This window comes from Aulonocara stuartgranti, assembly GCF_965226115.1.
Source record: "Aulonocara stuartgranti genome assembly, chromosome: 7".
NCBI classification, from domain to species: Eukaryota; Metazoa; Chordata; class Actinopteri; order Cichliformes; family Cichlidae; genus Aulonocara; species Aulonocara stuartgranti.
In genome coordinates this window covers 18,077,446-18,104,910 of record NC_138945.1, presented here as the reverse complement: position 1 = coordinate 18,104,910, position 27,465 = coordinate 18,077,446, and the positions used below count along the sequence as shown (strand labels likewise).

General features: G+C 39.5%; 2 protein-coding genes across 2 annotated transcripts; one reads left to right on the top strand and one right to left on the bottom strand.

The window, feature by feature from the left end:
- The first annotated feature begins 1,162 nt into the window (after positions 1-1,162).
- ptger4b (prostaglandin E receptor 4 (subtype EP4) b) lies at positions 1,163-5,024 on the top strand. Its single transcript, XM_082542364.1, has 2 exons — positions 1,163-2,342; positions 3,510-5,024. The coding sequence occupies exons 1-2, from the start codon at positions 1,563-1,565 to the stop codon at positions 4,077-4,079; spliced, it is 1,350 nt and encodes a 449-aa protein (XP_082398490.1). The 5' UTR covers positions 1,163-1,562; the 3' UTR covers positions 4,080-5,024.
- Positions 5,025-11,506: 6,482 nt separating this feature from the next.
- On the bottom strand, positions 11,507-27,374 carry ttc33 (tetratricopeptide repeat domain 33). The gene is made up of 5 exons (XM_082542365.1): positions 27,192-27,374; positions 26,527-26,754; positions 18,745-18,826; positions 15,178-15,309; positions 11,507-12,444 (listed from the first exon to the last, which is right to left on the bottom strand). Coding segments are annotated over exons 1-5 (819 nt in total). The 5' UTR covers positions 27,194-27,374; the 3' UTR covers positions 11,507-12,069.
- Positions 27,375-27,465: the final 91 nt, after the last annotated feature.

The window sequence follows — 27,465 nt, the reverse complement described above, 5'->3', positions numbered from 1 at the left end:
TACCATTTCACTTAATTTCACAATGCTTAATCTGTGTCCCACACCATATCAAACTCTTAGAATGTAACTAAAATGAGTTTTTCAAAATTATACCAGTCAGTTATGTTAAAGTACTTGAAAACCTGGATAAATTCACTGTGCTAATTTTCAACACACTATTAAATATTGCAAAGGCATGCAAATTAAAACCACAGGTCCCGATAGACAGGTCCCAGTAATGGGGATAAAAAGAAGAATTTTTTTTTGTGCTTTTTTTGTTTTGTTTTGGGGTTCCCCCCCCCCCCCCCCCCCCCCCCCCCCCCCCCCCATTCATTAGGAACTAAAAGATTATTCCCAGTTCACAGTGACTCATAACCTCTGAGTTTGTGCTGACTGGTGACTTTTTTGAAAAGGGATCGAACATTCTGCAGCCTTCTGTTTCCTCATTCAAACAGACGGTAAGTCAATTCTTTCTCAAGCTTATACTTAAAGTGCCAATCACAGTGTGTGTCATGCTTCGACTTTGATCATTTTACTTTGATGGAGGTATACGCACAAGTAGCAGTCGAACAAAGTAAAAAAAAAAAGTTTAAGTACATTAAGTTCATTTTTCAGCTTAATTTTTCCAGCAGAGTGGATTATGTTGTAATACATCAATATGACCGGGTTTATTCATTCTTTATTCATTTCTTGAAGCAAGTGAAAAATGACTACATAACCTGAAGAGTACCGTGCATCATGATCAAGATAACAGCGCATCAACACTGTATTTGTGTTGTATGAAAATAAGTCGGGAAACTGGTGTGCAGAGCTGTTTTGCAACTGTAGCGCAATAAAAAGTGCGACTTTTCCCTCTGTGTAAAGACAAAGATGAAGCAGGCTTCTAGACTTTAGTTAGACTGTTTCACATCATTTGAGTTTCCTCTGATTCTGGAAAAGCACTAAATCATCTCCTGCTATCTTTTAATTTGCTTGATAAATAAAGTCGCTTTTTCTTTTATAAACCACACTTATATACTCTATTTCATTAGATATTTTTTATGCATGGTTATTCCCAGTTTAATTAACTATTCTGGTTCAAACCAGCTGTTGTTATGACTTTTGCGGTGACGAAGATGTTGATAAACTCACGTCCTCGTAGGTGCACACTTGGAAATCCAATCATAAAGAAGACCTGAGACACTCATTTCTAACCTGCGCCTTCTTTCTGGCGGCTTCTCTGCTGCAGATGGTGTTTGGTTGTGTTGCTGCGCGAAAAGCTCGCTGGTTAAAGGAAATACAGAGGAGGAGCTGCCGTCAGTGACCCAAGAGGAAACTACTCTGTCAGATGATGGTGTAATTACAGCGTGAAGCGCAGCTCGCAACCTCGGTCGGAGCATCTCTTGCAAAGCAAAACCACCTGAGTGAACGTTTGTCTCCTGTGGATCCGTACTTTCACCAAAGATATGGAGTATAAATTCTGTGCGTAAAAAGAGACGTTTTGGAGATATGGGTTTGGTTACTGGAGAACTGGAGGAACGAGCATTAATGGGAAGTGTCACTGCTTTGCTCAGCGTGAACAAGTGAAAGAATTCATTGCAGTTATGAACTCCACGAAAGAACAACCCGGATTTCGTACGCCCACCATCCCGGTGATTATGTTCATCTTCGGGGTGGTGGGGAATGTCATCGCCATAGTTGTTCTGCGAATATCACGAAAGGAACGAAAAGAGACGACTTTCTACACACTTGTGTGTGGCCTGGCGGTGACAGACCTGCTGGGCACCTTGCTGGCCAGCCCCGTCACCATCGCCACCTACATCAAAGGCACCTGGCCTGGAGCTGATCCATTGTGCCAGTACTCCGGCTTCATCCTGCTCTTCTTCTTCGTGGTGCAGCTAGGCATTGTATTTGCAATGTCAGTGGAAAGATACCTGGCGATAAACCACGCATATTTCTACAACGAGTACGTCAACCAGAGACTCGCAGCGCTGGCTCTTTTAGCCATATACATTTCCAACGTTGTGTTTTGCGCGATGCCCAGCATGGGGTTCGGTCGTGTGAAACTCCAGGAGTCTGAGACCTGGTGTTTCATCGACTGGAACAGCAGTGACACAAGTGTCAAGACTTTTAATTTGATGTACGCTGGGGTGAACTCGGGCATCGTGCTGGCCACTGTCATATGCAACGTGGTCGTGTGTGGAGCTCTGATCCTGATGCACAAGCGGTTCATCCGCCGCACGTCTCTGGGAACAGATCCGCGGCGCGTCGCGGAGCTCCGGCGCAGACGAAATTTTGGACGATTAGCTGGGGCAGAGATCCAGATGGTGATCCTGCTTATAGCTACATCCGCTGTCGTCCTCATCTGCTCCATACCTTTAGTGGTGAGTATGGCGAAATGGTAACGAGCAAGCGCGCCACTAGTATATGCGCGCGCACTAGACTGTCACAGAGTTGTAACAAGCTGGTTCTTTCGAGACAGAAAAACCAGGAAAGATATTGTGTTAAACTTGATCAGTGTAATGAAAAAATAGACTGTGCGCACGCAAACACAAATACCAACACAGGTTTTACGCATATGCTTTCTGAATGTTGTGTCCTTGGTTTAGAGCTTTGTGGTCTGATGACACACTTTGTGAGCCGTCACACGTTTCGCTGTTAACACCCTTTGTGCTTTCACTTCAGCATACACACATACACACGTACACAAGGGAATACGTGTGTTTGTGTGGGGGACTAATGCGAGTATTTACAGTAACCAGTGTCGTTAAAGTTGCTAACTTCAAAAGTCTCAATTCTCAGTTTATTCTCAGCTTTATCAGCAGACGTCATTGTCCAACCTGAGATAATGTCAAGGAGCAAAGTTTTGAGTGTTTTTGTTAAAACATCGTCCTCTTTGTGTTACTTTCGCAGAAGTGAACTGTGCACTAAGAGAACTGTCGCTTCAATTAGTACAACCCAGACAAGTGGCACGTTTATCTTTTAGATCAACTCAACAATACATTTGCAAAAGCTTTATATTCTCACTGTGCCCGTTAGAAACGTTTTAGGATAAGGATTTTTTTTTAATATCCGTCAAAATTATGATGTAATGATTAGAAATTATAAGAAGCAATTCATTGTAATGTTAGTAGCGATAACTGAGTGCTGTTTTAAATCTTAAGATTTAAACTTCCGGGCCTGCGGGTCTTGAAAAAGACAACTGACGATTAGACTCGGGGGAAGCCCAAGTGCCAAAATCTCATTTGCTATTTGAGAGCAAGAAATGTGGGAATTTCTTTTATTGGCTTCTTGCCCTTTGTACTTTATCTCAGTTAGCAGAAGTCAGATAGTGTCTGTTTATGCTTGACTATTCCATTTCAACTGTGTAAGAATATTAAATAAATATATAAAATATTACTCTTAAATGAAGGAATCAGGTGTAGCCAATCAAGTGTCGACAAAAACCAAAAAATTGAATTGTTTGTGAAATGTTATAAATAAATAAATAAAAATGTTCTTAATGCTTATTAAACTTTTCTACCTTCCTGTTTTCTCTGCTTGCCTCTCAGCTGAGGATCTTCATAAATCAGCTGTTCAGAAACCGCAAAGACGAGAACTCGATACTTGACGACCTGCAGGCCATCCGCATGGCTTCTGTCAACCCCATCCTAGACCCCTGGATCTACATCTTGCTCAGAAAGACAGTTGTTCTCAAGCTAATGGAGAAAATCAAGTGTGTGTTCTGTAAAATGGGTGGACGGGGACGAAGCAGTGGCAGGCACTTCCTCTGTGCTGACGGTTATCTCTCCTCATCCATCGTCTCTCGGGACTCACCATCACTGATGTCCCGTGAATTGCGGGAAATGGTGAACACATCGCACACCATGCTGTACCCATCAGAAAGAAACATGCAGGCGCGTGGGTCAGTTCAGGCGGGAGTGCAGGGTGACTCTAGCATTCCTGCTGTACAGACATTGCAGGTCCCCCAGGAGGTCCACGGGTCTAAGAGGGGACACGGAGTATTAGAGGACAAAGTGTCGGAAACACCACTGAAAGAGCCTCCAGTGTGTCCCAAAGACCCACCTCTACATGTCACCTTTACAGATGAGACAGCAGATATACAAGAAAAATGTATATAACCATAAGCATAATCACCAAAATAAGACTTTCCCCTCACAGATGGGAACCAGTGAAAGCACTGCAAACAAAATTTGGAGACTGAAAATTCTGTCAGTCTGTAGATATCTTGTGGACTGCTACAAACATTTGACAGATGAATTACAGACCTTCTGTAAGTACCCGTTATCAGTGTATCACTCCACATTCATTCTTTGCTATATTGCTAAACTCACATGAATACAATCACATAACTTTTATTAGTACAAGCCCACCGAGGGAGCATCATAAAGCTCTCCTGTTGCACTTTTTGGATTTCAGTTCATTGCCAGGTTGTCTTTGTTTCGCTGTGATTCAACAACCTGCACGATGTCTGTAAAGAATTTGTTGTGTTAAAATGTGAACAGTGTGCCAGGATGTTAATTTATTTTTAGTGTGAAATTGTACGTTACTGTCTTCTCCGTGAGAAGGTTCAGTTAGTTTGAAGATAGGTGCGGGATGAATGTGTGTTCGTGTTTTATTTTGTTTGTTTGTTTGTTTCAAACATTAAACTTTTATTGGTTGTCAGAGCAGCTCTTTCATCAAAACTATGATTATGCCATCCCCTGAATCCCATAACAAAGGCAGCTATACACTAGAGTTCCACAGTGCAGACACTGGAGGACGTTAGACTTCAAAGTGACTCCTAAAAATCCTTCTAATCCCGTCATTTTATTGATTTAATTTGTAATGCAATGCGTAATAATCCCAGCTAATCAGAGTTTATAAGGAAGATAAGGCAGGAAATGAAAGCTGAAGCCATGACCTCGATATACTGCTGCTATAGACGTATATAAATATAAACACACGTTCATGTTCAGTGTCAGATTTATCACAAAATGTTGTGTAAATGTGTCTAATGAAAAAAACAGCAACAACTTATGTACCAAATTTATAAACAAAATAAAAGTGTCTAAATATTCATATAAGCTAATAAACGTCAGTGTGTTGTTTTCTTTTGGAATCAACAGGAAGAGTGAATGATGATGAATGATGTGCAAACAAGTATTAACAGCAAATAAATGCTTGATGATGTACAGCTACTGTACGTCAGTAAGTTCTGGAAGAATGACACATTTTTTTGAAGCTTCACTTCTGTACAGCACCACAGAGGATTTTAAACAGTCAAGATGTGACTGAAGCGCAGGTGTTCAGCTTTAATTTGTTTCATTAAGTGTTTAGAAATTACAGCTATTTTTATACACAGATCCACATTAAAAAGGATTGTTTTAATGCGTTAATGAAGTCAGTGACTGCTTGAAGTCTAGAACCCAATGTTGTGTTTGTCTTGAGATGATCTACCAGGTCCTTGCTTCAGTTGCCTTTAGTTGCGGTTCTATTTGTGGAACCGCAGTGTCTGATCAGTTTTGCAGCATTTGCTGAACCTCAGCAGAGAGTATTCATCCTCTGCTTTTAGCAGCAGTCACGTCATCAATAACCAGCAGTGACCCGGTTCCACAGGCACATAACAACATCATGTTTGCCAGATGACTTGCTGTTCCTCTCCTTCTCCACGTGTTTCCCTTCATTCTGGTGCAAAATAATCTTGGTTTCTTCTGTCCAAAGTTTTTTTCTTTTTTGCATTTTTTCAAAACTCTGCATGCTCTTTTAGATGTTTTCTGGTGAATACCTTGCTGGTTTTCCTGTTTTTTAGTCTGACCAGTGCTTTGCGCCTTGTTGTAAACCTTCTTGATTTCCCTCCACAAAGGTATCTCCTAATTATGGACTTTAGAGCTCTTGTTGACATCTCTTTGGACCTCGTAATGAGAGTTCCAGTGACCTGTTACCAAATACAAGATCAGCATTTGAAATGAACCCAGATGTTTCGTCTGCTGTGATGGAATAATGAAGGGACAGACATCGCCTGGTCATGAGACAGCTTGTCAGTCAAATGTCCGATTACTTCTGAGCATCTGAAAATGGGGTACTGTGTCTGCACTTCAGTCACATCTTGACTGTGTGATTTTAAAAGCTACTGCTGTGGCATACAGAGGCAAAACACAAAAATATGTGTTAATGTCCAAATACTTATGAACCTACTAACATTACAAGCAAGTGCTTCTCCGAGTCTACTGAAAACAAGATTGATCAGTCCAGCAAAGACTGAGTTAAAATCATTAGTTATCACTTCAGGGTTAATGGCGTTCACCACTTTGTCAATTAAAACAATGAGGCTGGTTCAATTCTGTTCAGTTTATGTAGCACCAATTTACAGTACTCATTTAGCACTTTCTATTCTAAGGTAAGGATCCTACAGTATTATAGATAAGGGATCATGGATTGTTGGGTGTCAATGAGCAAGTACGTAAGGACAACGGGGACAAATAACATGACTGCGTGTGTTTAGGAAAAAAGCGAAAAGAAAAGGATAGAAAAAAGACAACTTACAGAACAAAGCATATACTACAGAGAGAGAGAAGACCAAAGTTAAATAGTGGTCGGTAAATGCAGAGGAAGTAAAAGGGAGTTTTTAGGAAATCCGGAGATTAAGGAATTACAATAGTCCAGCCTACAGGTAACAAATGCCTGGCCCCATTGTGGAAGTGATTCTTTGCAACAAGAAAAAAGCAAAAAGCAAAACAAAAGGGAAAGTAGACGACTTCAACACAACCCAAGTGAAATTTAAACATTTCTATGTTATGGATGTTTATAAAAGACGTAGCACCTGCCATCCCCTTGGTCAGCACTGACTGCTTTGAGCAAATTTAAAATCAATAGCCGGTTCAGACGGCAGGATATCGTTCACTTGCAGACAGCTGGTTTCTTTACCTCTGATGATTTCCAGTTCCACTGTGGCCTCCGTCCAGAGCCTTCCGAGAGCAATGAAATGCCCCTCTGAGAACAATAACCCTTTAAAGACAGCTCTGACCTCAGAAATCTGTTAAAGCTGTAGAGCCTCTCGGGAGACAGGAAATAGTGACTGACAAAACAGCTGTGACAGGATTTTAGCAGAGACTCGGAAGGAAAAACGATTCTCCTTGGAAACTTGTCCCTTCTCTCCCCATCTCATCAGCTCGCGCCGCTAACATGTGACAGCCTGTTTTAGACATTTAAACTCTCGCCATGATGAGCCTGTGAAAACAAAGGGTCATTAGAAGATGCCATTGAAAAAGAGGCCAGTTGTGACATTATGGGCTTTTAGAATAACTATTGCACTATTTTAACTTGAGCTGTTGTTACCCAATCAGGATATTTGAGGATGAAAACAGAATCAAATTGATTTAGACGATGTTTGTCAGAGAGTAGCTGATGAATAATGGCACTTATTAGCATTGCAAACCATTTAAAAAGGTTGTAATTATTTCTAGCTGATGGCTTACCAAACTATACTGTGCACTAATCGTTTTCATGAGCTGGAATAGAATGGCTGATCTTGTTTTTATCTTGGGAGTGTGTAGCTTCATGGCAACACGACCATAGCAGGAACTATCACAAAGGTTGTTCTGAGTATTTTGGCAGATGTATCTGAAGGCAGATTTTGTCAAAACAATAGCCTCTCTGCAAAAGTGGGTAGGCTGCAATCATGAAACTTTAAGACGTGTAGCTTATATTGAAATAAGAGCCAAGAAAGGTGTGGTCCCACACATGGCCACTTAGTGCTCGTGCAGTAATGCAGAAAAGACAACTGAGTGACAGGTTGTGCAATCCCATCCCAGCATGCTGTCATGTGTATTCTGTTGCAATGCCTTCAGGACATATTACAGTATCAATCAGCCACTGAATAGTGGTGCTGGCTGCTTCTTGGCAGTTTATAACTTTATTTATACGACTGGAGATAAAGAGCAATGCATGACACATTACGCCATCTCAATATTTATTTCACAGAAACAAAAATGCAGAAGTATTGTGTAAAAAAAAACTAAGCACACCCCATGATTCAATAGCATGTAGAAGTACTTTTACTAATAACTGGAAGCAAACATTTTCCCATTTGATCTGATTTAGTCTCCCACACTTTTGAAGAGGAATTTTGTCTCATTCGTCTCTACAGTGTCGCCTCAATTCAATGAAGTTTGCAGTTATGCACGGCTTTTTTAAGGTCCCATTTCTGTAAGTTAGAGGTCTAGGCTTGATTGGGCCACTGTGACACCTTGATTCTTTTCTTTTTTAGACATTCTGTTGTACATTTGGTGCTGTGTTTGAGTCATTGTCCCGTTACATGACCCGACAGTTGGACAAATGGCCCAACGTTTGATTCTAGAATACTTTGGTATACAGAGGAGTTCATGGTCGACTCAATGACTGTAAAATCAGTCTAAATTATTATGTCTCTGCCACTGTGCTTGACAATTGGTCAGAGGTGTTTGTGCTGATATTTTGGTTTGTTCAGATGCAACTTTACACATTTAAGCCGTGCTGGCATGCTCTTTTTAGATATAAGAGGGTTTCTTCTGGCAACCCTGGGGATATCTGCTCCTGAGAAGATGGGTAACTATGAATAATTCTCACTGTGGAATGACTTGTGGACTTCACTTTGATTTAACATGTCCCTTTAAGCCTTCCCATGGCAGCAACAATCACTTCTTTATAACCGTTGTAGATGCCTTTGTTTGAACCCACATTAATTGTTCTAGAGAAAAAGTAAACAGAGTTATCTTAATCTGTAGGACTTTTTGTCTGGTACCCAAGCGTATTCAGCAAATAAATAAAATTCATCCTCCAGGGATGACTTGCCTTGCAGACACCTTCACTTAAAACCACCCAATAACTGCTGAGACTGTTGATCGCAACATGAAGTGGCAGATTGACTAATACTTTTATCCCTTGAGCTACACTGTTAGAATGGGGGGGGGAAAAAGTTCCCAAAACTCTGCTGAAGAGTAGGAAAAAGCCAGTAGCCAGTATATACCTGACGGCGTCAGAACAACTTCAAAGCAGCCGTACTCTTAGAAAAATAAAAGTTTTGACTTGTCCCAGAAATGCTGAGGCATCTGTGAAGTAGGAGGTGCAGGTTCGGCTGAGCAAAGCCAGTTGGTTAACAACAGTTCCTTTTTTTCATGCATTTTCTTTTATTTCTTTTGGAAAGTTTGGATTTACATTGAAATTGAACACGTGGCTTGACCAGCATTTGAACCATCCAAATACAGTGTGTTTAAAATCACTTGGCGTACCCTGATTATACACAGGTGACCTCCATTCATCTTATTATGCAACTTCTAAAAACAACAACTGCGCCAGCGATGTTTTTGGGTGTGTCTCAGACAAGCGTGTCACAACTTATATAATCTTTATATATAGTATATTATATAAGTTAGATTACGTTGTAGAAATGTCTTCTTTTTCTCTTTGCCATATTTCTCTATTTCAAAAAGTGTTAGTAGTTTGTTTTCTTTCCTGTTATTATTATTATTACACAGTGTTCCTGTCAGTCATCTGAAGCGCTGACATTTATCACCACTGAGAATCAATCTATATCCCGCCTCATTACCCATCTGTGGTGCTGACTGATCAAGTAATTAATTATATGCAGTTTACGTTCACCTTCCTAATCGTCTTTTTTTTAACTGAAATGAATGTTTTTCCCATCCTTCCTACAAACCAGACAAGAAAAGGGAAGTGACTGCTCTATGCAAATAACTTCAACAGTTTCTTGGAATCAGATGTTCCAGCTAATCCGGTGAGACTTCACAGATGTGCCCCTCACTTGGAGGCATACAAATTCTGTACTGACCAAATCTGCTAATTTTTTGGAGTGTGAGAGCTGTACCTTGATCATAAAACACACTAAGCATGCACTTTATTAGGTACACCTTGTTGGTACCTGGCTGGACAGCCTTTTCCCTTCAGAGCAGCCTTAATTCTTTCTGACATGGATTTGGTTTAATATTTGACATGATAGCATCACAGTTGCTGGAGATGTGATGGCTGCACATCCATGACATGAATATGACATTCCAACACATCTAGAAGATGCTCTGTTGGATTGAGATCTGCTGACTGTGGAGGCCATTGGAGTACAGTGAACTAACCATCACTATTCAAGAAACTGACTGAAAGAGCTGGGGTTCTAATACTTCCAAGACACTGATGGAAGCAGTGTGTTTGCATGGAAGCATGGCAGAGGGAGAGTCATGGTTTGGGGCCTTGATGAGTCCTTGATGACTTACAAATACTGAGGAAAAATAAATTGAAAACTAAAAAAAAAAATGTAAAAAACAATTACCAGAGATAATCGGGATAATAGTTCAAGAGATTAAGCTTGTAATAGCTTCAAATAAACAAGTTAATCAAAAACACCAAAAAACAAAAACTAAAAACTCCCTAAACAAACATTTTTTGAAATGAACAAGTGAGAATCCTGACTTTAGCATGCTGGGATCCTGTGGTATCACATAAAGAAAATGGTTCACTTACAATAGGGTCAGCAACTCACCAGCCGCAATTCAGGATTAGGGTTAAAGCCTAATCCTCTTAATACATATACTATATGTATTAATTTATCCTCTGTCTGTCTGTCCCTCTCACTTCACTCCCGTCACCTGTCCATCTCATCCCAAACCATCTCGACTTGGTTTAGGTCAGGTGACTGTGGAGGCCAGACCATCTGTAGCAGCACTCCATTGACGCTCCTTCTTGGTCAAATAACCCTTACACAGACTGGAGATATGTTTGGGGTCAATGTCTTGTTAGAAAGATAAATGATGGTCCAACTAAATGCATACTGGATGGGATGGCTGTGGGAGCCATGCTGGTTTATTATCCCCATCAGTGTCACCAGCAAAGTACCCCCACAGCACCACAGCTGCTCCTCCATGCTTTGTGGTGGAAACCATGCCTATAGAGACCATCCGTTCACCTTTTCTGCATTGCACAAAGACAAGTGGTTGAAACCAAAGATCTCAAATTTGGACTCATCAGACCAAAGCGCAGATTTCCACTGGTCTAATGTCCATTCCTTGTGTTTCTTAATCCTAAACAAATCTCTTCTGCTTGCTGCTTTTCCTTAGCAGCTATTTGACCATAAAGTCTCGATTCTCCTCTGAACAGTTGATGTAGAGATGTGTCTGCTTATATATATTTATATTGTACAGTAGATCGTACAATAATACATACAGAGAAAAACCCAACAATCATATGACCGCCTATGAGCAAGCACTTTGGCGACAGTGGGAAGGAAAAACTCCCTTTTAACAGGAAGAAACAAAGGGTGGCTACTTTGAGGAATGTAAAATATAAAACAGAGTTTTTATTTTGAGTTATTGTTTTTTTCTTTGCTACATAATTCCATATATCTTGCTTTATATAATTGATGTCTTCAGTATGTATCTACAATGTAGAAAGCAGTAAAAATAAAGAAGAACCATTAAATGAGAAGGTGTGTCCAAATCTTTCACTAGTAGTGTACATAATAAACGTCTGCACAAGTCAATTCTTCTTCTCCGGTGAAAGTAAACTGCAGGAAACACAACTATGACATTTTTTTCATTGTTTATTTACTCACTGACAATTTGCTGAGCATAAATCGTGTTTTAATCCACATCCTATTTCACAAACAATCATATTCACAAGAGTAAAATGTAACCACAAGTCTCGTGAATTTTCTCTGTACTTTACAATCGCACATAAAGATTGTGGCTGTAGATTTTAACAAGCAAATGTTGTAATTTTCATGTAAATCAGGGAAGTTAAAGTCTCTCAATTTACGTGTCCACATTATTTTGAAACACAACTAGAAGCAAATAAAGTTAATATTTCTACAAATATCAGGATGAATCCTCAGTAATTAATGAACGGACCTTCACAGATTGAAATCTGACCCTCAGCCTGTTTTTACTGTTGTCTGAAACCACATTATGTTACAACTTAATTTTCACATGCACATTTACTACTATTTACATGAATGGGATTCAGACACACATGGGTAAAACTCAACTGTCTTAATTTGTACATATTAACATTCACAATTCTTGTGAATGTTAATATGTACAAAAAAGACAAACAAAAGCGGAACCTTGAAAGTCATTTATATTCTCTTCAAAGTCCTCTTGCTTTGACAAACTCTTCCTTTGATGGTGTGGCTGAGTCCTCTGATCCCTCCTCCCCTGTGAGTACATTTTTTACATTCCCCTCAGCATCTATGATTACAGCGGTCCTCTTTAGCTCCTCATACCGTGTCTGTCGCTCAGCGACGGCCACACAAGCAGCTAGCACTTCGTCAGACTCAAAATCATAGTCCTGATTGAGCTCAGGGGCATTAAGGATCTCTTTTTTAGTCTCCTCCTCTTGTCGAATCTTCTCCTTGGTTGCTGTTTGCTGCTTCTGTAACCTCCAAGCCCAGGTAAGGTCTTCCTGCCACAGGGTGCGCTCTGATGGGCACTGGTGGATGGCAATCTGGAATGACCTCACAGCCTAGAGGGACAGTAATGACATGCGCTTAGGGACATATACAAGATTTCAGACTACTGTCCCAAATGCTGCAGGTGATTGCAGCATCAGCGTTGTAATGAGCACGACCACAAGCTTCATTGTGGACAGATTGATCGTTCCATTAAAAGGAGCTCAATAACTTTTATATGACTGTGGGATGGGTTCGCACATTAGTTTGAATGTTAATAGTTATACTGAACAGAAAGATTCATGGTCTATAATTATCTATGTGACCACACATCACTCCTGAAATATGCTGCCTGGTTTCTTCTTCTTCTTGTTGCTCTCTTTAAGGGGTCGCCACAGCAGATAATCTACCTCCAATCAATCTCTAGCATCTTCTTCTGTCACACCAACCTTCTGCATGTCCTCCTTCACTAATTCCATGATTCTTCTCCGTGGTCTTCCTCTTTTCAACATCCTTTGTCCTGTATACCCAATATCTGCTGTCTGCACATGTCTGAACCATCTCACCCTTGGCTCTCTAACTTTGTCTCCAAACAGCTCTGTTTTAGCAGTCCCTCTGATATACCCATTTCTAATCTTGTCCATCCTGATCTGTACCAATCCTGATCTCTGTCAGTGCCAGTGTCCCCGCACAGTATACATCATAGCAAATGGGAAGGTTTACAATCATCTTGTAAACTTCTGTCACACTCGTCTCCACCCACACCACCTTGCCTCTACTCTTCTTCACCTCTCTTGTGCACTGTCGGTTGGCCCCAGGTACTTAGGTGCTTAACTGTCACATCTATCTCTCCTTGCATTCCTCTTCTCACCAGTGCATAACTCCACGTCTCCAGGCTCTCTACCACCTGCTGCCTACTCTCACATTATTGCCTGACAATGTCATAGTCCACGGAGACTCCTGTCTGACCTCCCATTTTCCCATAAAAGTAAAAATTAGAAAAAAGAAAATCTGTTACTTGTTCATTAAAACACAATTCTTTAAAGGATAAGATAAATGGTGTTTTCTGTAATCTGGAGATTGCTTTTCATGCTTGAATTGCTAGCCTGCATTAATCTCCTGATGGGAATCTATCAAAACTACTTGATGTTAACATTCCTCACCTGTAACATAAATAACATGCGCTGTCAAAGATGATGACAGGTTAATCATAATAAGATTTCTGAAAAAAGTGCAACCGTCTGTGCCTAAAACAACACATCAAGTATAATCTTGAATCAACTAGAGCCAAATCAACCTTTATAAATGAAAGTAATCCTTCAACTGCTACTGCAGGAAAAAAAATCATCACTCTTCTCTATAAAACTCATGGCCAAACAAACTTTATGCTAAAACGCAAATCATACATGGAGACTATGCATTTTTCTTGAATTGGATTGCAGGGGATAATAATTAAAGAAGGGAAGGACTAGAGCAGAGCCATGGAAAGGAAACATGGAAATCACTGTGTTCACATTTGCACAAACATGTGCTACTCAAACATGTTGGTGCATACAAAGCTTTGAAACTCGACTGAACAAGTCAAGCTAAAAATAGATGTGCCGTATTTTTCTTTTCCATTCCAAAAGCTTCATTACAGAGGGAGGTGTGTCTATATTTGGTTTAGTTTTAGCTGTAACTTTCAACACTTCCTATTGTTGTTGTTGGTACCATAGGACAGGTTTCCCGCTCTGGGGCGTGTAGGAGCAACATTAGCTGAAGGCGTTCTGAGTTCACCCCTGTTTGTTTGGCTTGAAAAGGGCCGAGCAGCAGAACTGCGAGTTTCGAACACCCACAGGTCCCGGCGTGTTCTGGGGCAATTTAAGCAATCGTCCAAGCCCCAGGCACCTGGGTGTGCTTTCATAGAGTTGCTTTGTCTCACAGAGTTCACAAAAAAAGTAATAGTAAACACGGTAAGTCATCCATCTTAACGGCGCTCCAAATTCGAGACAACTGACTTACAAGTATCTACATAAACAGGCATAGTTTATTGCAAAATCAAATGCATAAATTGATCCTTCCAGTAAAGACCATTAGCGACTGCCTAAGAAAAAAAAAAAGCCATCAACTGTTATGCAACACTACTGATACAGCACAACTACAGCATAACTAAATGTGGATTAAGGGTCACCTAATCCAGCCCTAACTGTAAACTTTATCAAAAAGGAAAGTTTTAATCCTAATCTTAAAAGTAGAGAGGGTGTCTTGTCTGTCTCCTGAATCCAAACTGGGAGCTGGTTCCTCAGAAGCAGGGGCCTGAAAGCTGAAGGCTCGGACTATCCTTCTACTTTTAAATAGCCTAGAACGCCAGGGTAGAATGCGTAGAGTGGCAGCAGAGAAGTATCACAAGGTATCACAGTTGTGTGGTGGGATCTGACAAAAGCATGAGGCCTTTCCATGCGAATTTGCATGTTAGTCGTCTCTTTGCACCTGTTCTTTCCAGGTACTCTGGCTTCCTCTCACAGTCCAAAGATAAGGTTATTCGGTTGGGAGAAACTAACCTAATAAAACTGCAAATATTAGCCTGAATGATTGTCTGTCTTTCTGTGTTAGCCCTGTGATAGACTAGTGAACCGTTGAGGGTGTGCTCTGGCTCTCGTCCAATCAAAGCTGGGAGAGACTCCAGCCCCACCGTGACTCTGAATTGGATAAGCAGTTAAGGAGGTCAGTCTGCAGTAGTTGTGACTTAAAAATACCATTTATTATTTGCATTTTCTTGCAGCCCTGCCTTCACAGGACGTTTTTAATGCATTGCCAGATACACTCACTAGGTCCACCTCTCCCAAGTTGAGCTGAGCCCGACCCAAGGTCTGCCAGCCCTTCCACCACAATGGCCGGAACTTCACTGCCATCTCTGCTGCCTTCACAGCTGGAAAGACTTCCTGCAGAATGGTCAGCACCTGACAACAAAGAAGGTTAAAGATGATGCACGCATGCCATAAACAAAACAGCAACAAAATCAAAGAGAGAAAAAAAGATCATCGAGATCAGAAAGTACACAGGCTTTAAACTGTCTTTGCTTACATTTTGTAGTGTGACTATTTATTTATTTATTGTTGCTTTATATCTTTTCATATATCACACCATTTTATTTTCAGCTTGATACTGGTCAGTTACCATATTAAAAGTAAATAATTGATATCTCCGTCCCTGCAGACTGATTTGTGGTGACTCACTGAACCACTGGTCCTGCAGTACAGTGTAGAGCACCTTCACGGTCACAAGATTTCTCTCTAAATCACTGACATTTTCTGTGATCGCATTTAACAGTGTAAAACTGAAGTTGTTAACGTCTTTAACCTTGTATTATAAAGTCATCTATTATTCAGACGCTGGCCCTTTTTGATTTTGCTTTTGTCATGCCTGAAGTCAAGACCTGACAACTTTGTGCATGTATTTGCATAATAAACAAAAACTATTTTTGAAGAGGTTCTCTTTCGCTGGTAATGCCGTTAAAAATAGCATTATTGTCTTTTACGATTTTTTTATATATATGCAGAGCAAAGCGATGCTGACAAAAATAAAGCTAAACTGAGTATTGTTGTTAGGACATTTATGCTCTTGCTATTGCTGGACACAGGTTTACTTTTACTTCCTCCTTTTTCAATCACATTTCAACATGAGACTTAGACGTGAGAATAGCACCAGTGTACAGCAAGATGCACCAACACAACATGTTGAAGTCTAAAGACTGCTTTAATACCATAGCTTGATACCCACTGATACGCCAGGAATACCTACAATGTCTCTGTCAGAACACCGCAAACCAAAATGCCTTCAAAGCCATAACATTTTGAAGACATCTCATTATCAACAGGATCCACCATAGGTTGGAATCATTAATTTATAGCCAGTAAGACGGAGTAAAAGGTTTACAAACTGGACTGATTTCAGCCACACAGATATACAAGTGGCAGGACACAAGTGGCACAGATTAAATTAAACAGGAAGAAAGTGATGAGAGGAAGTAAAAGGCCAGCAGAGTCACTGTAACCAAACTCGTCATCTGGGCCAGTAATAGGCATTTGATGAGAACCAGCCCATTTTCAGTCTAACGACTGTGAACAACATCAGCAGTGCTAATGGATACTAATAGGTGAAGTGGGTGTACATGTGTGTCCAAACACACTGAAGCTCAATCCAAGTAGAAATGGTATAAGGCCAGTTTGAATTTATGCTATAGCTCATGTCATTCCTGGAATGAGGAAAAAAAAAATCATGCTGCGGTGTTTTCCCAATACCCTAATAAATGCTTCTCTAACGATTTCCTTCTCAAATTTCTTATAATGGATGATATTATATTAGGCTTGGAGTACTCTGTGAGATGTGAATGACTATGGAAATAATGGAGGAAATAATGGAGTTTGTGAGACTACACCCACGACTTCTTTACTTTTCTTGTGTAACAAGAAAAGGAGAACTGAGGCGCAGCCAAAATACCTAAAGGAAGAGTAACTATAAAAACAAAGAGGAAAAGAAAGTTGAGAAAAGTTAAAAAAAAAAAAAAGATTAAAGATTATTTACATGGTATTGAAAATAAGCAACAGATGTTAATATCAAAGTGGAAGCGGGAAAAATGGTCTATGTAGCCATGGCCACCGGCAGCTTTCATTAATTTATCATTGCTGATAAACACCATGATATCACAAAAAATATATTTTTTGAAATTTTATGCGACTAAACAAGAAAATTTTAACTATGGATTCCATGGACTGATTATAAAAGATTGATGTTTGTGGACTATTGCTTAAAGTCTCAAGATTAGCATTTGGTGAATTTTTTAAAAGGCAGAACTGGACCAGAAGGTGCAGTGTTAAGCTAGGTGTTAATAATAGAATTTAAATGCTACACTGGCAACACTGAAGGAGCTAGTTTAATGAGTCAGATTAAGGTAGGTAAGATAGGTAATGCCTGACATGCCCATTGTGATATGCAATTAACTGAAACAGTTGCTTGAAAAATATTGGCTATGGATTATATTATGAAAGCTAATGTTAACTGCGCATATTTACTTCTGCTGCTGAGCTGGGCATTAAACTGTAACGTTCTACAAGAACTGACCCACTTGTGGAGCTAGCCTCACGCAGTTACTGCAGTTTTTGGTAATTCTGCACTAGTTTTGTTTTCAGCTCTGACGTTGCAACCTGGTTTACTGGCATAACTGAATACAAAACTCCAAGTGTAAAACAGCATCTTTTAAAGTTTTGAGGTTTCGCATCTCACAAAAATTCTACAGTGTATCAGGAAACAGCAGAACAAAATGGGGTGGCTGTTTCAACCATGTGGTTAAAGACAATGTTAACCACATATGCTTTTTAAAGTACATTTTCTCACAAATGAAATATGATACTGCACTCATGTCAGATCCAAGCCATACATACTGGAACCGTGATCCCTTTCAAATGCAATTTCAATGGAAGTGAAAATAAATTATCATTAAAATGGCACTAAGATCACATTTCTTCAGGGCTGCTACTGATAAGAATGAATTTTAAAAATCTATTATTTGATCACTAAGCAAAACTTGAGTAAGCACTTGGTGGAAAAACCCTTGTTGGCAAGCACAGCAGTAAGACATTTCTTCTAGCTGGTCACCAGGTTTCACACATCTCAGGAAGGATTTTGGCCCACTGCTCTTTACAGAAACTCTCTAAATCCTTTAGGTTTCTTGGCTACAGTTTGGCAACTTAAAGCTTTGGCTCCCTTCACATACTTTCTATCAGACTGAGGTCTGGAGACTGGCTAGGCCACTCCATGGCCTAATGTGCTTCTTCTTTAGCCACTCCTTTGTTGCCTTGGTGGTTTGTTTTAGCTCATTGACATGCTGGAAGATGCATCTGCAACCCATCTTCAGTGTTCTGGCTGAGGGAAGAAGGTTTTCATCCAAGATCTGACTGTGCATTGGCCTCTCCCGTTACATAAAGTCGCCCTGTAGTTGCCCTTTGCAGAAAAACAGTCCCAAAACAAATTGTTTTTACCTCCGTGCTTGCCTGTAGGGATGTTGCTCTTTGGCTCATAATCAGCATTTTTCTTCCTCCAAACACAACGGGTCTGTTGGTCTGCTAGGACGTTACCAGTGGTACCAGTTGGTGACTGTGGTCCCAACTGTCTTCAGATCATTAACCAGCTCCTTTCATGCAGTTTTAGGGTGATCCAAAACTTTTCTCATGATCATCATCACCTCATGAGGCAAGATCTTGTTTACTTGCTATCATAAAATTTGAGATTGCTCACTTACAAAGATGTGAACAAACTTCAGTAGAGGATCAACTAATTATTTCCACCACTGTTTGTTGAGAAAATATGTCTGTTAGAGAATATAATTAATGATATACCTGGGACTTCATTTCATACAGTAGTGGGTTGTCTGGAGTCAACTGAATGGCCTCATCCCACTTCTTGATGGCCTCCCAGTGCCTGAAGAAAACACACACTGTGGTTCAAATCCAACTGAGAAAAGTGGGATTCAGGTATCTATAATCAGAGTCGTAAAGGTAAAGCACATTCACTTCTTAATAGTCATGCATTTATGAACCATGAATGCTTGCTGTGTTCACTGTGAATTTACACAAAGCCAATCTAAACATTGCCAACCTACACAAAACCAAACATCCAGACGTGGCTCACAGCACCAAGTTAAACACAGGTTCATGATGAACTTTGCTGAGGTTAAATTCTGCAGGTAATGCAGCACTGAAGCGCAATCAACTCAAACAGTAAATAATATAATGCAGTGAAATGAGACACCCAGTTTCACCATCTCCACCCAGAGATTTGATATGTTATGCAAACTAACATGGGTCCACATGCTTGTGGACATCATAAAAGCACTTTCCCCTAATTATTTCTATTGTTGCGTGCTGTAGAAATGCCACCTAATTTGAAAGCTGCCTCTGCCCTACTTTTCTATTCTTTCAGGCAACTCCCTAAAAGATTAGAAAACCAGACCATTACTAACATGGCTGTATCATGTTTCATTTGTTTACTACAACCATAACCACATGGTTGGTTTTGTGCTTTTTTTGTCTTGCCAGTTAAAAAACAAAGAAACCTAAAATACATTTATCATCTTTATAATAGGAAAAAGTGGGGAAAAAAGAACAAAGAATTTCTTAAAACTATAAAGCTGCATGTGTACGCCACAACATCTGCCCACTTCCGGCAGCAGAGAGTGCACACAGGCTGCAGCAGGTTACATAAACAGAAAAAGGTTGGCTGAAGTGAAGAGACAAACGGTAAACCAAAACCTCCCTTGGTGGTTTCTTAGCATGAGCTAATTACGTTGTCTACTAGTTCCTTCCCAGACATTAAAGCAGAACGATAGCAGAATTTGCACGAAGTCACATTAAGCTTCTCTAGAACCTCACTCCAAGCAGCTGTCACCACTATAGTTAACTGCTTTGCATAGATTTGTATACCAGGATTCACAAGTCTTCAGGTATTTCACCACATATGCATACACTCCAGGCGATTCTAGGAACTCTCTTCCTCTGGTCAATATTGACACAACACTGTTTTCCTGATCAAGATAAAGACAAGAGGTGACGTCCCGGGTATGTCAAATCGACACCTTTTATAGCTTTATGGAGATGGATATCCTGAGAAAATCAAAAGCAATTCAAATCACACAATGAGACAACTAGTGGTCATCACCTACAAAGTTCAGACTGCAGTCAGAAAACATGCCACTGCCATTCAAAAGGCAGAGAGAACAGTGAGGAAACGGAACTAAAGGAGTGTGGAAATCTTTCCATTACATGAAGTAAAGAATACTGCAAAATCATATGAGGAAATTAAGCAATGAGCTATAAACCATGTGAGGCCTGCAAGCTAAAAATGGCTCTTCTAGTGGCATCATAACTGTTTATCAGTCAAAGATGGGTTAGAGAGACGGGACAGTAACTAGTATCAATTTTAAGAAAGTCCATTATTTGGGCAGCTATTTTGAAACGTAATATAAATTAATATAAAAACTGCATGCACAGAATCATTTTTCAAATCTATCTTTAAAAAACACACTTAAACAGTTTGCCAACTCTTTTCCAGTGGAAGTTATATTCCTCTGATTTTACTGTTGCAAAACTCTTCCACGGATTAAAACAAACGTTTCCTTTAGTGGTTTATGTTTCTCTTATAATGCCTCTGCTCATAGCCTAATACCGTTTGAATGATTTAAGTGCTTACTTGTTATTAGTTTAAAGAAAGAGTGGAAAATTATGAAATACAGTAGAGGATGGATCATCATTTAACACGCTACTGTCCAAAAAAGGAGAAAATCCCAGCATGCTCCTATCATAAGAAACCCTCATATCCTTACTAGAGATGGACCGATCCGATATTACCTATCGGTATTGGTCCAATACTGACCCAAATTACTGGATCGGATATCGGCGAGAAAAAAAAATGTAATCCGATCCATTAAATATCAAAAAAGCACCTCACAAAACTTGCTACATGGCGTAACTCGGCTCATAACCGTAGCACGTCGCAGCAGTATGCATCACGTGATAAAGCGGCTGTGTGTATTTGTAGCGTAGCTACCAAACCAGCATTCCATCTCCGAGGAAGTTTTCCCAGAGAGAAGTAAAGCAAGTGTGTAAGTTCATCTCTGAATGTTTGTAAAGCATTCCCACGTTAAGCTTAACAACCGATATATGGTGCGACTGCCTCTTCTCTCTCTCTCTCTCTCCTGCTGCTACTTCAATCCTGAAACTGCTTAATGATCAGCTGATCGGCTTTTCTGTCGTGAGTCCGTCTCTCTTCTTTGTTTTTGGCCCACTTCTCACCAGAAAGAGGAAACCAGCGGCTGAACAACAGCAGCACGTTTAACCTTGATAAGCTGTTGTTAGAATTTATTTAATATTACTTTCTACACCAGGATCATTTTCTGCGTAGCTGATGGCTGGTAACTGTGCAGGGGCGGATCGAGCAAAGTTTAGCCAGGGGGGCCGATAGGGCATGAACAGGGAAAAGGGGACACAAAGACATACTTTTCTTTCTTATTCTCATTTAAAATGTCTAGCTTTTAATAAATAATTATCTGAATCTTACACCCAAAGTTTTAATCTGATGTAAAATATATAGAAGTCCATTACTGTATATAGTAACTGTTAAGTCTAATATACCCTAGTAAGCTATACTACTTTTTCCTTTGGGAAGGTACCATCTGTGAATTCTGCAATTCTGTTGAAGAAAGATGTTGAATCTATTTAATTATTCTTGAAAAATAATTTATTTCTGTGCATTTTCCCCCTGCATCAAATTAAATTTGATTACATCGATTAAGCATCATGAGGTGGAGGGTGGGGGGCAGAATAAAATACCAGAATAGGGAGGATGGTGCAGGTTTAAGTTTATTAGATTAATCAGTGTTGCTGAACTATGACATATTTTGGACGCAGTGTATTTTTTACATACAGGTATAACAGAATAGCTTTAGTGTTGTTAATTATTTAAACTTGAGTATAAACTTATACAAAATGCAGCAAGATATTAAAGAAAAAACAGTTTTATTGATTAAAAAAAACACTATATCGGATTCATATCGGTATCGGCAGATATCCAAATTTATGTTTCCGTATCGGACATGAAAAAGTGGTATCGTGCCATCTCTAATCCTTACTACACAATAACATGTTGACCATTTCAAAGAGATTTCAAATATCATATTTGGCATTCTCTGCTTTTGAGAAAACACAACTTGCTGGACAAAATTTAAAAATAAAAAAATAATAGACATACCTAAGATGAGCTATTACCTTATATTTTACCTTATAAACGCCTTTAAACGTCACGTTTTGTTTGTTATGCAACCTCCTTGAAATGATGATTGTTTCACTGTGAGGCAGACATTTCGTTTTTTTTAAACACATATGCAGTTTGTGAATAAATGTGTCAGTGAGCCCAGTCATACATATACAACAACGACGAGGCGGCTAATCTCCTAAAGATGGCAACAACAGCCCAAATTACAGAAAACTCTTTGGTAAGCATGACATTTAGTGTGTTAGTGGGAAGTTTATATTACTCTTAAATTAACTAATGTTTCAGTAACACTAGGGAAATCCATGGTGTTTCCCAAAATTAATCTGAGCGTGTGCAAAGAACTTGCAGCTGAGTTGGATTTGAAATGGTTGTTTCAAAAGCATTAATCAGGTCTGCGATCACTGGCAGTTACTTGCTGCATCAACATGATGATAAAAAAGCAATAAGATGGAAGCTGCGGTCAGTTTGTGACAGAATGAGATCAAGTTGGCAATAATATGCAACCGATTTGTGATAAAGCAGCAATTAACTGACATAAACCAGGAAAAACTGCAAATCTGTTACCATCAATTTTTACAATTCACATTAAAAACAAATTCATATTAACTATTTATGGAGTTAACAAATATTTAGAAATTGCTCCAAAATAGAAATGTAGTTGCTGCAGAATGGCAACCTTGCTTTTATATAAGAATAGAGCCAAAATGCAACCAGTTGGATCGACTCCCCTACTGCAAAGAGTTGTACTCCAGATAAGGTGCTGCCCTCATCGGCGCACACGGACTCTAATTAATTCCAACATGATGGCAATCTGACTGCATTTATACAGCAGATGGTAATTATTTGTCTGCCACTTTATTTGTTACTCTGTGTGTGACTGAGCCATCGCTGAAGTATGGCAACACATTATGCACCATAGTATCACAATAGAGCAATTTTGATATTTACACTGCAAAGCTGTTAATTTTATATCAGTTCAGTTAATAAGCTCTGATGTAGTGATGGTAATGATGATGGTAAAGAAGTGTTTTAAGGCAGCTATGGGAGGGAATCCACTTAAAGCATCTTAATCATATATGGATATTTAGCAACAGGAAATAAAATTAGATAAATATCAAAACAAAATACATTTGTGGCAAATATAAATATTAACTGTGGACGGTAAAACCTTTAGGTAGCAAATAGATGTTAACATAAAGACATAATTGTAGAAAAACAGGCAAAACATAACCCCCCTACTATTCTGCTCACAGAACAAGTGGGTACTATAGGAGCTGTTCAATTACATCACAAACATCTAAACCTTTGTAATATCAGGCTGACATCACAGGTCAATGTTATTAGAGGGAAAAGAAAAAAAAGACATGGCTGACATCCTCGACCAGACACCATTTCAAACCACTGAACTGCAATTATGGAGCAGTAAGACATAATTTCCTCAGTAAAATCCACTTTCTTCTCACAAATATAATTACAGGCAGTCACTGTGGACAACAGCATTACGTCTTCTGGACTAGGAAGCTTTCACAATGTGATTGTTATTTGGTTAAAGAGGTTAAATTATCACAAAACAAACATAAAAACAGCTTCTGAAAGAGGCTTATTTTTTTGTAATATCTGTATCTATTTAAAAAGAAAAAAATTTGAGTTGAAATGGTGAGTATCCATTTAAAATAAAATAAAAAGCTCTCTTAAACTGACCACATTGCTTGTTATTAGTCAGTCTAACGTTAGTTCTAAAGTTTACTTCGGGAACTCTGACAGTAGAGCTTTGAGTAGATTTAAACCTTTAAATCCCTGCTCTGTTTGAAAAGCTTAAATAATGCGGCTGTGTTTTTATTTTCCCCTCCAATATTAAATAGAGATAATCTGACCAGATGATCTGAGAAGAACAAATGCTCTTTGACTTCTGAAACATGTGCTAGACCTTTCACAGAAAAGCCATTAAATTAAATACAAGGAAAACCTCAACCTTAGATGCCTTTCTAAGTTACACGTCTCCTTGGATTTAATATGTTTTTAATGTAAATCTTTACTAGAAAGCCAACAGAAATATCTAAACTGTGATCGATATGTCTTTATTGTCTGTACAATGCTGCCCTCCTCTGGAGAGGATCTGAAGTAACTTGACTCTTACTAACAGCAAAGCTGAGGAGGGAAAAATGTTGAAACTGACAGTTCTCCCAGAACTTTTCACAAGGGAATCTAGCAGCACACTGACAGGATGCCATTATTACCACAGAATACAAATATGTTTCATGCTGTAATCCTACTTGGCACACAGTGTGGAAAATTACTTTGAAAGAACGCGGCTTATGTATACAGCCTTTTTTTCACCACTGGCTGTTTTTGCCAAGGCAACAGCTGCACAAATATTGGATTTCTATTGTCTGATTTCATTAACAACTACAGCTTTATTGAATTGCAGTGCTGTGCAAAAGACTTGAGCCACCCCTCATTTCTTTATTATTTGCTTCCAAATCAGGCTTTCTTGTAATTTTTTAAAGTGGTCTTGAAAAATTGTTGTCCCGTCTTTCTGATGGTCTTTCAAAGTTTTTCTCTGGACATTGGCAGCTTTTTCACTACTTTTCAGTCCAGTCCTTGTACCTGATTATTTTCAGAGGAATGATTTTTTTGTTTCTCAAACCTTTTAACACTGAAGTACAAATCATTCACACACTCAAAAGGCACCTAACTAAAGGGATTAACCAGTGTGTTTTGTCTACATATAACAGACAACTTAGCCAAGAACCAATTTTAAATTGTATCTTTAGAAACTTTGTTACTGGCAGCTTGTAACAAAAAACACAATTTGTTTCCGTTTCTTTGTCCGAATCTATGAAAAGTGCCAAAAATAACACAGACTGACACGTATAAAATAATATTTTTGTTCCAACAAGGTTGATTTCTAAAGAGCTATTAACCTTCTATATCTTGGTATGGTGTGCAGTGCGTCCTTAAAAGAATTTGAGGAAAGTGGACAAGTGGAGGACAAATAAGAAGAGACAGGCCTTAAAAATATATATATAGCAGATGAATAGTATCTGGAAGTAATTTTCTTAAGAAACTGGAAAAAATTCCACCAGAAACCAGACACAGAACATCTGGCCCTTCGGTTTATCAATCTACTGTTCACTGAAGTCTCATCAAAAATGGTCTCAGTAGAAGGCTGTCTTTCAAGTAGCCATTATTAAGGAAGGAAAATGAAGACAACACACTGAGGTATCCCAGATTACACAAGAAGTGGACTGGTAGTCAGTGACAATGGGCACTATCAGTTAGGGACTGGCCTCACCATAGCCCAGAAATGACAAACTAAATTTACATTGAGGGCCACATACAGACCACTTTGATCTTCAGTGGGCCGGACAAGTGAAACGCCACTTTCTGTCAGTGTAAAGATGGTTAACTACACATTTAATGCCTGAGATATCTTAATATATAAAAGAAATGCAATTTCAGGAGCACAATTCAGAATTGTAGAATTGCAGAAAAGGTTCCGATAGCTCACTGCCCATACTGTTCCATATTTATAAAACCTAAACGGTATAAAAATACAGTTAAGTCCAAAAATGAAAATACACATTTTCCAAAGCAATCAAGGGAGCTGGATTGGAGTTTTTGCTGGGCTGTGTTGAAAAATAAAGGCGATCATACCATATATTTACACTAACGATACAAACTGTTTCTGTCCTATATAATGCATTTCCATTTATGTTAGCACGTTTCAATAAATCGCCACAACCATTTCTAAGGCTAGGTTCACACTGCAGGTCTTAATGCTCAATTCCGATTTTTTGATCAAATCCGATTTTTTTGGCTACTTGTTCACACTACAAATAAAATGCGACAGCAAACGCTCTCTAGTGTGAACCAGTCATTGGTGTGAACGCTCAGAGCAGCCTGCATGCGCAAAAGAAGATGTCACACACAACGCTTCTCCGGCGCTGATAATTGGCGTCTGTCTTGTGTCAGTGACGTAAAAGACTGATTTAATGCGACATGACCATTCAAACAGCAGTCGCTTTCTAAAACATCCTTTATGTATCGGATTCAGTAGCACATACGAAAGTGACCCAGATCGAATTTGTGCCGTTCACACTGTCATACCATGATCGGATATGGGTCGCATAGGGTAAAACAAAATCGGATTTGATGCGCTTTCGCCTGCAGTTTGAACGTAGCCTAATTTTCCAAGCTAAGGGTAAGGAAATAATAAATGACAAAAATAAGAGGTGGATCAAAACATTTGCACAGTACTGTGTGTTAGGGTATTTTGATTCGCAAAAAAGAGGACACTTGGCCCAGTTTCTGTGTGCCTGTCAGAATGTGTTTGCGCCAAGCACTCTCACCTGCCATGCTCAGCCAACAGGGCACCCTCCTCCTCCAGTCTCTTGCTCTTGGCAGCACAGTCCTCCAGCAGGATCTCCCGCCGTCGTTTGATAGCGTGCAGCCAATCCACCTCGGGGTCCTGACTTGGCCCATCATCCACAGCTTTCTCCGCTTCTGCCTCAAACTGCTGCACCGCTGACTTGGACACCTTCTCCCCAACTTTCCTCTTCCAGCCAAATGACGCCATCCTATATGAAAAAAAAACGGGATACGACGCGTGGTGGCGGTGGTCACTTATCATATATATGCTCGATTTCAGCTTTAATCACGACAGAGTAGTACAAAAATGTACATTATTATGAGCGCAAGTCTGGCCTGCTTTTGCCATCTAGATTCGTATACATGGCCGCTGAATGAGTTTCCAAAGTACCGTAGCAGAAAGATTTATATTTTATTTTGGATATTTAACGTTTATTATGGCAATAACATCCCCAAAACTCGCTAGAAAAACAAATTAAACTCCGTCATACTGACGCCAGCTAACGTTAATTCGGGCAACTCAGCTAAAACTTGCAATTAAAACTTGACATGCCAGTAGGCTTGCCTACATAAAATTAACTTCTTTTAATTTTGAAGGTATGTTTTTATACTTCGTTATTTTAGAACAAAGTGGGGACATACGCACATTCATCCACGGCTTTCCACGAGCAACAGTGGATAAGCTGCAGTTAGCTAATCGTTAGCCACATTTGTTGACCTTCACGTTGCGTTCAGGTCTTATCGGTTTAAAGCCAACATCCCATCGTAAATACTGGAAAATTTGAAGAGCGGGGGGGGGAATCAGCCCGTTTTTGCACAATTCATGCAGTTTCTTTTGGTAAGTATATATCTCCAATTGAAACTACAGACGTGAGGGAACAAAAGTGTAACTTTGCGTTAACACTGGTGAACTTTTCGGA

Excerpts from the sequence above, each read along its gene's own strand:
- ptger4b (XM_082542364.1), top strand. The coding sequence starts at position 1,563 with ATGAACTCCACGAAAGAACAACCCGGATTTCGTACGCCCACCATCCCG. Across the intron at positions 2,343-3,509 it reads TCTGCTCCATACCTTTAGTG|CTGAGGATCTTCATAAATCA; the intron begins GTGAGTATGGCG and ends CTTGCCTCTCAG.
- ttc33 (XM_082542365.1), bottom strand. Across the intron at positions 18,827-26,526 it reads CTGTTGGCTGAGCATGGCAG|GCACTGGGAGGCCATCAAGA; the intron begins GTGAGAGTGCTT and ends TGTTTTCTTCAG. Across the intron at positions 15,310-18,744 it reads TGTATGAAATGAAGTCCCAG|GTGCTGACCATTCTGCAGGA; the intron begins GTATATCATTAA and ends CTTTGTTGTCAG.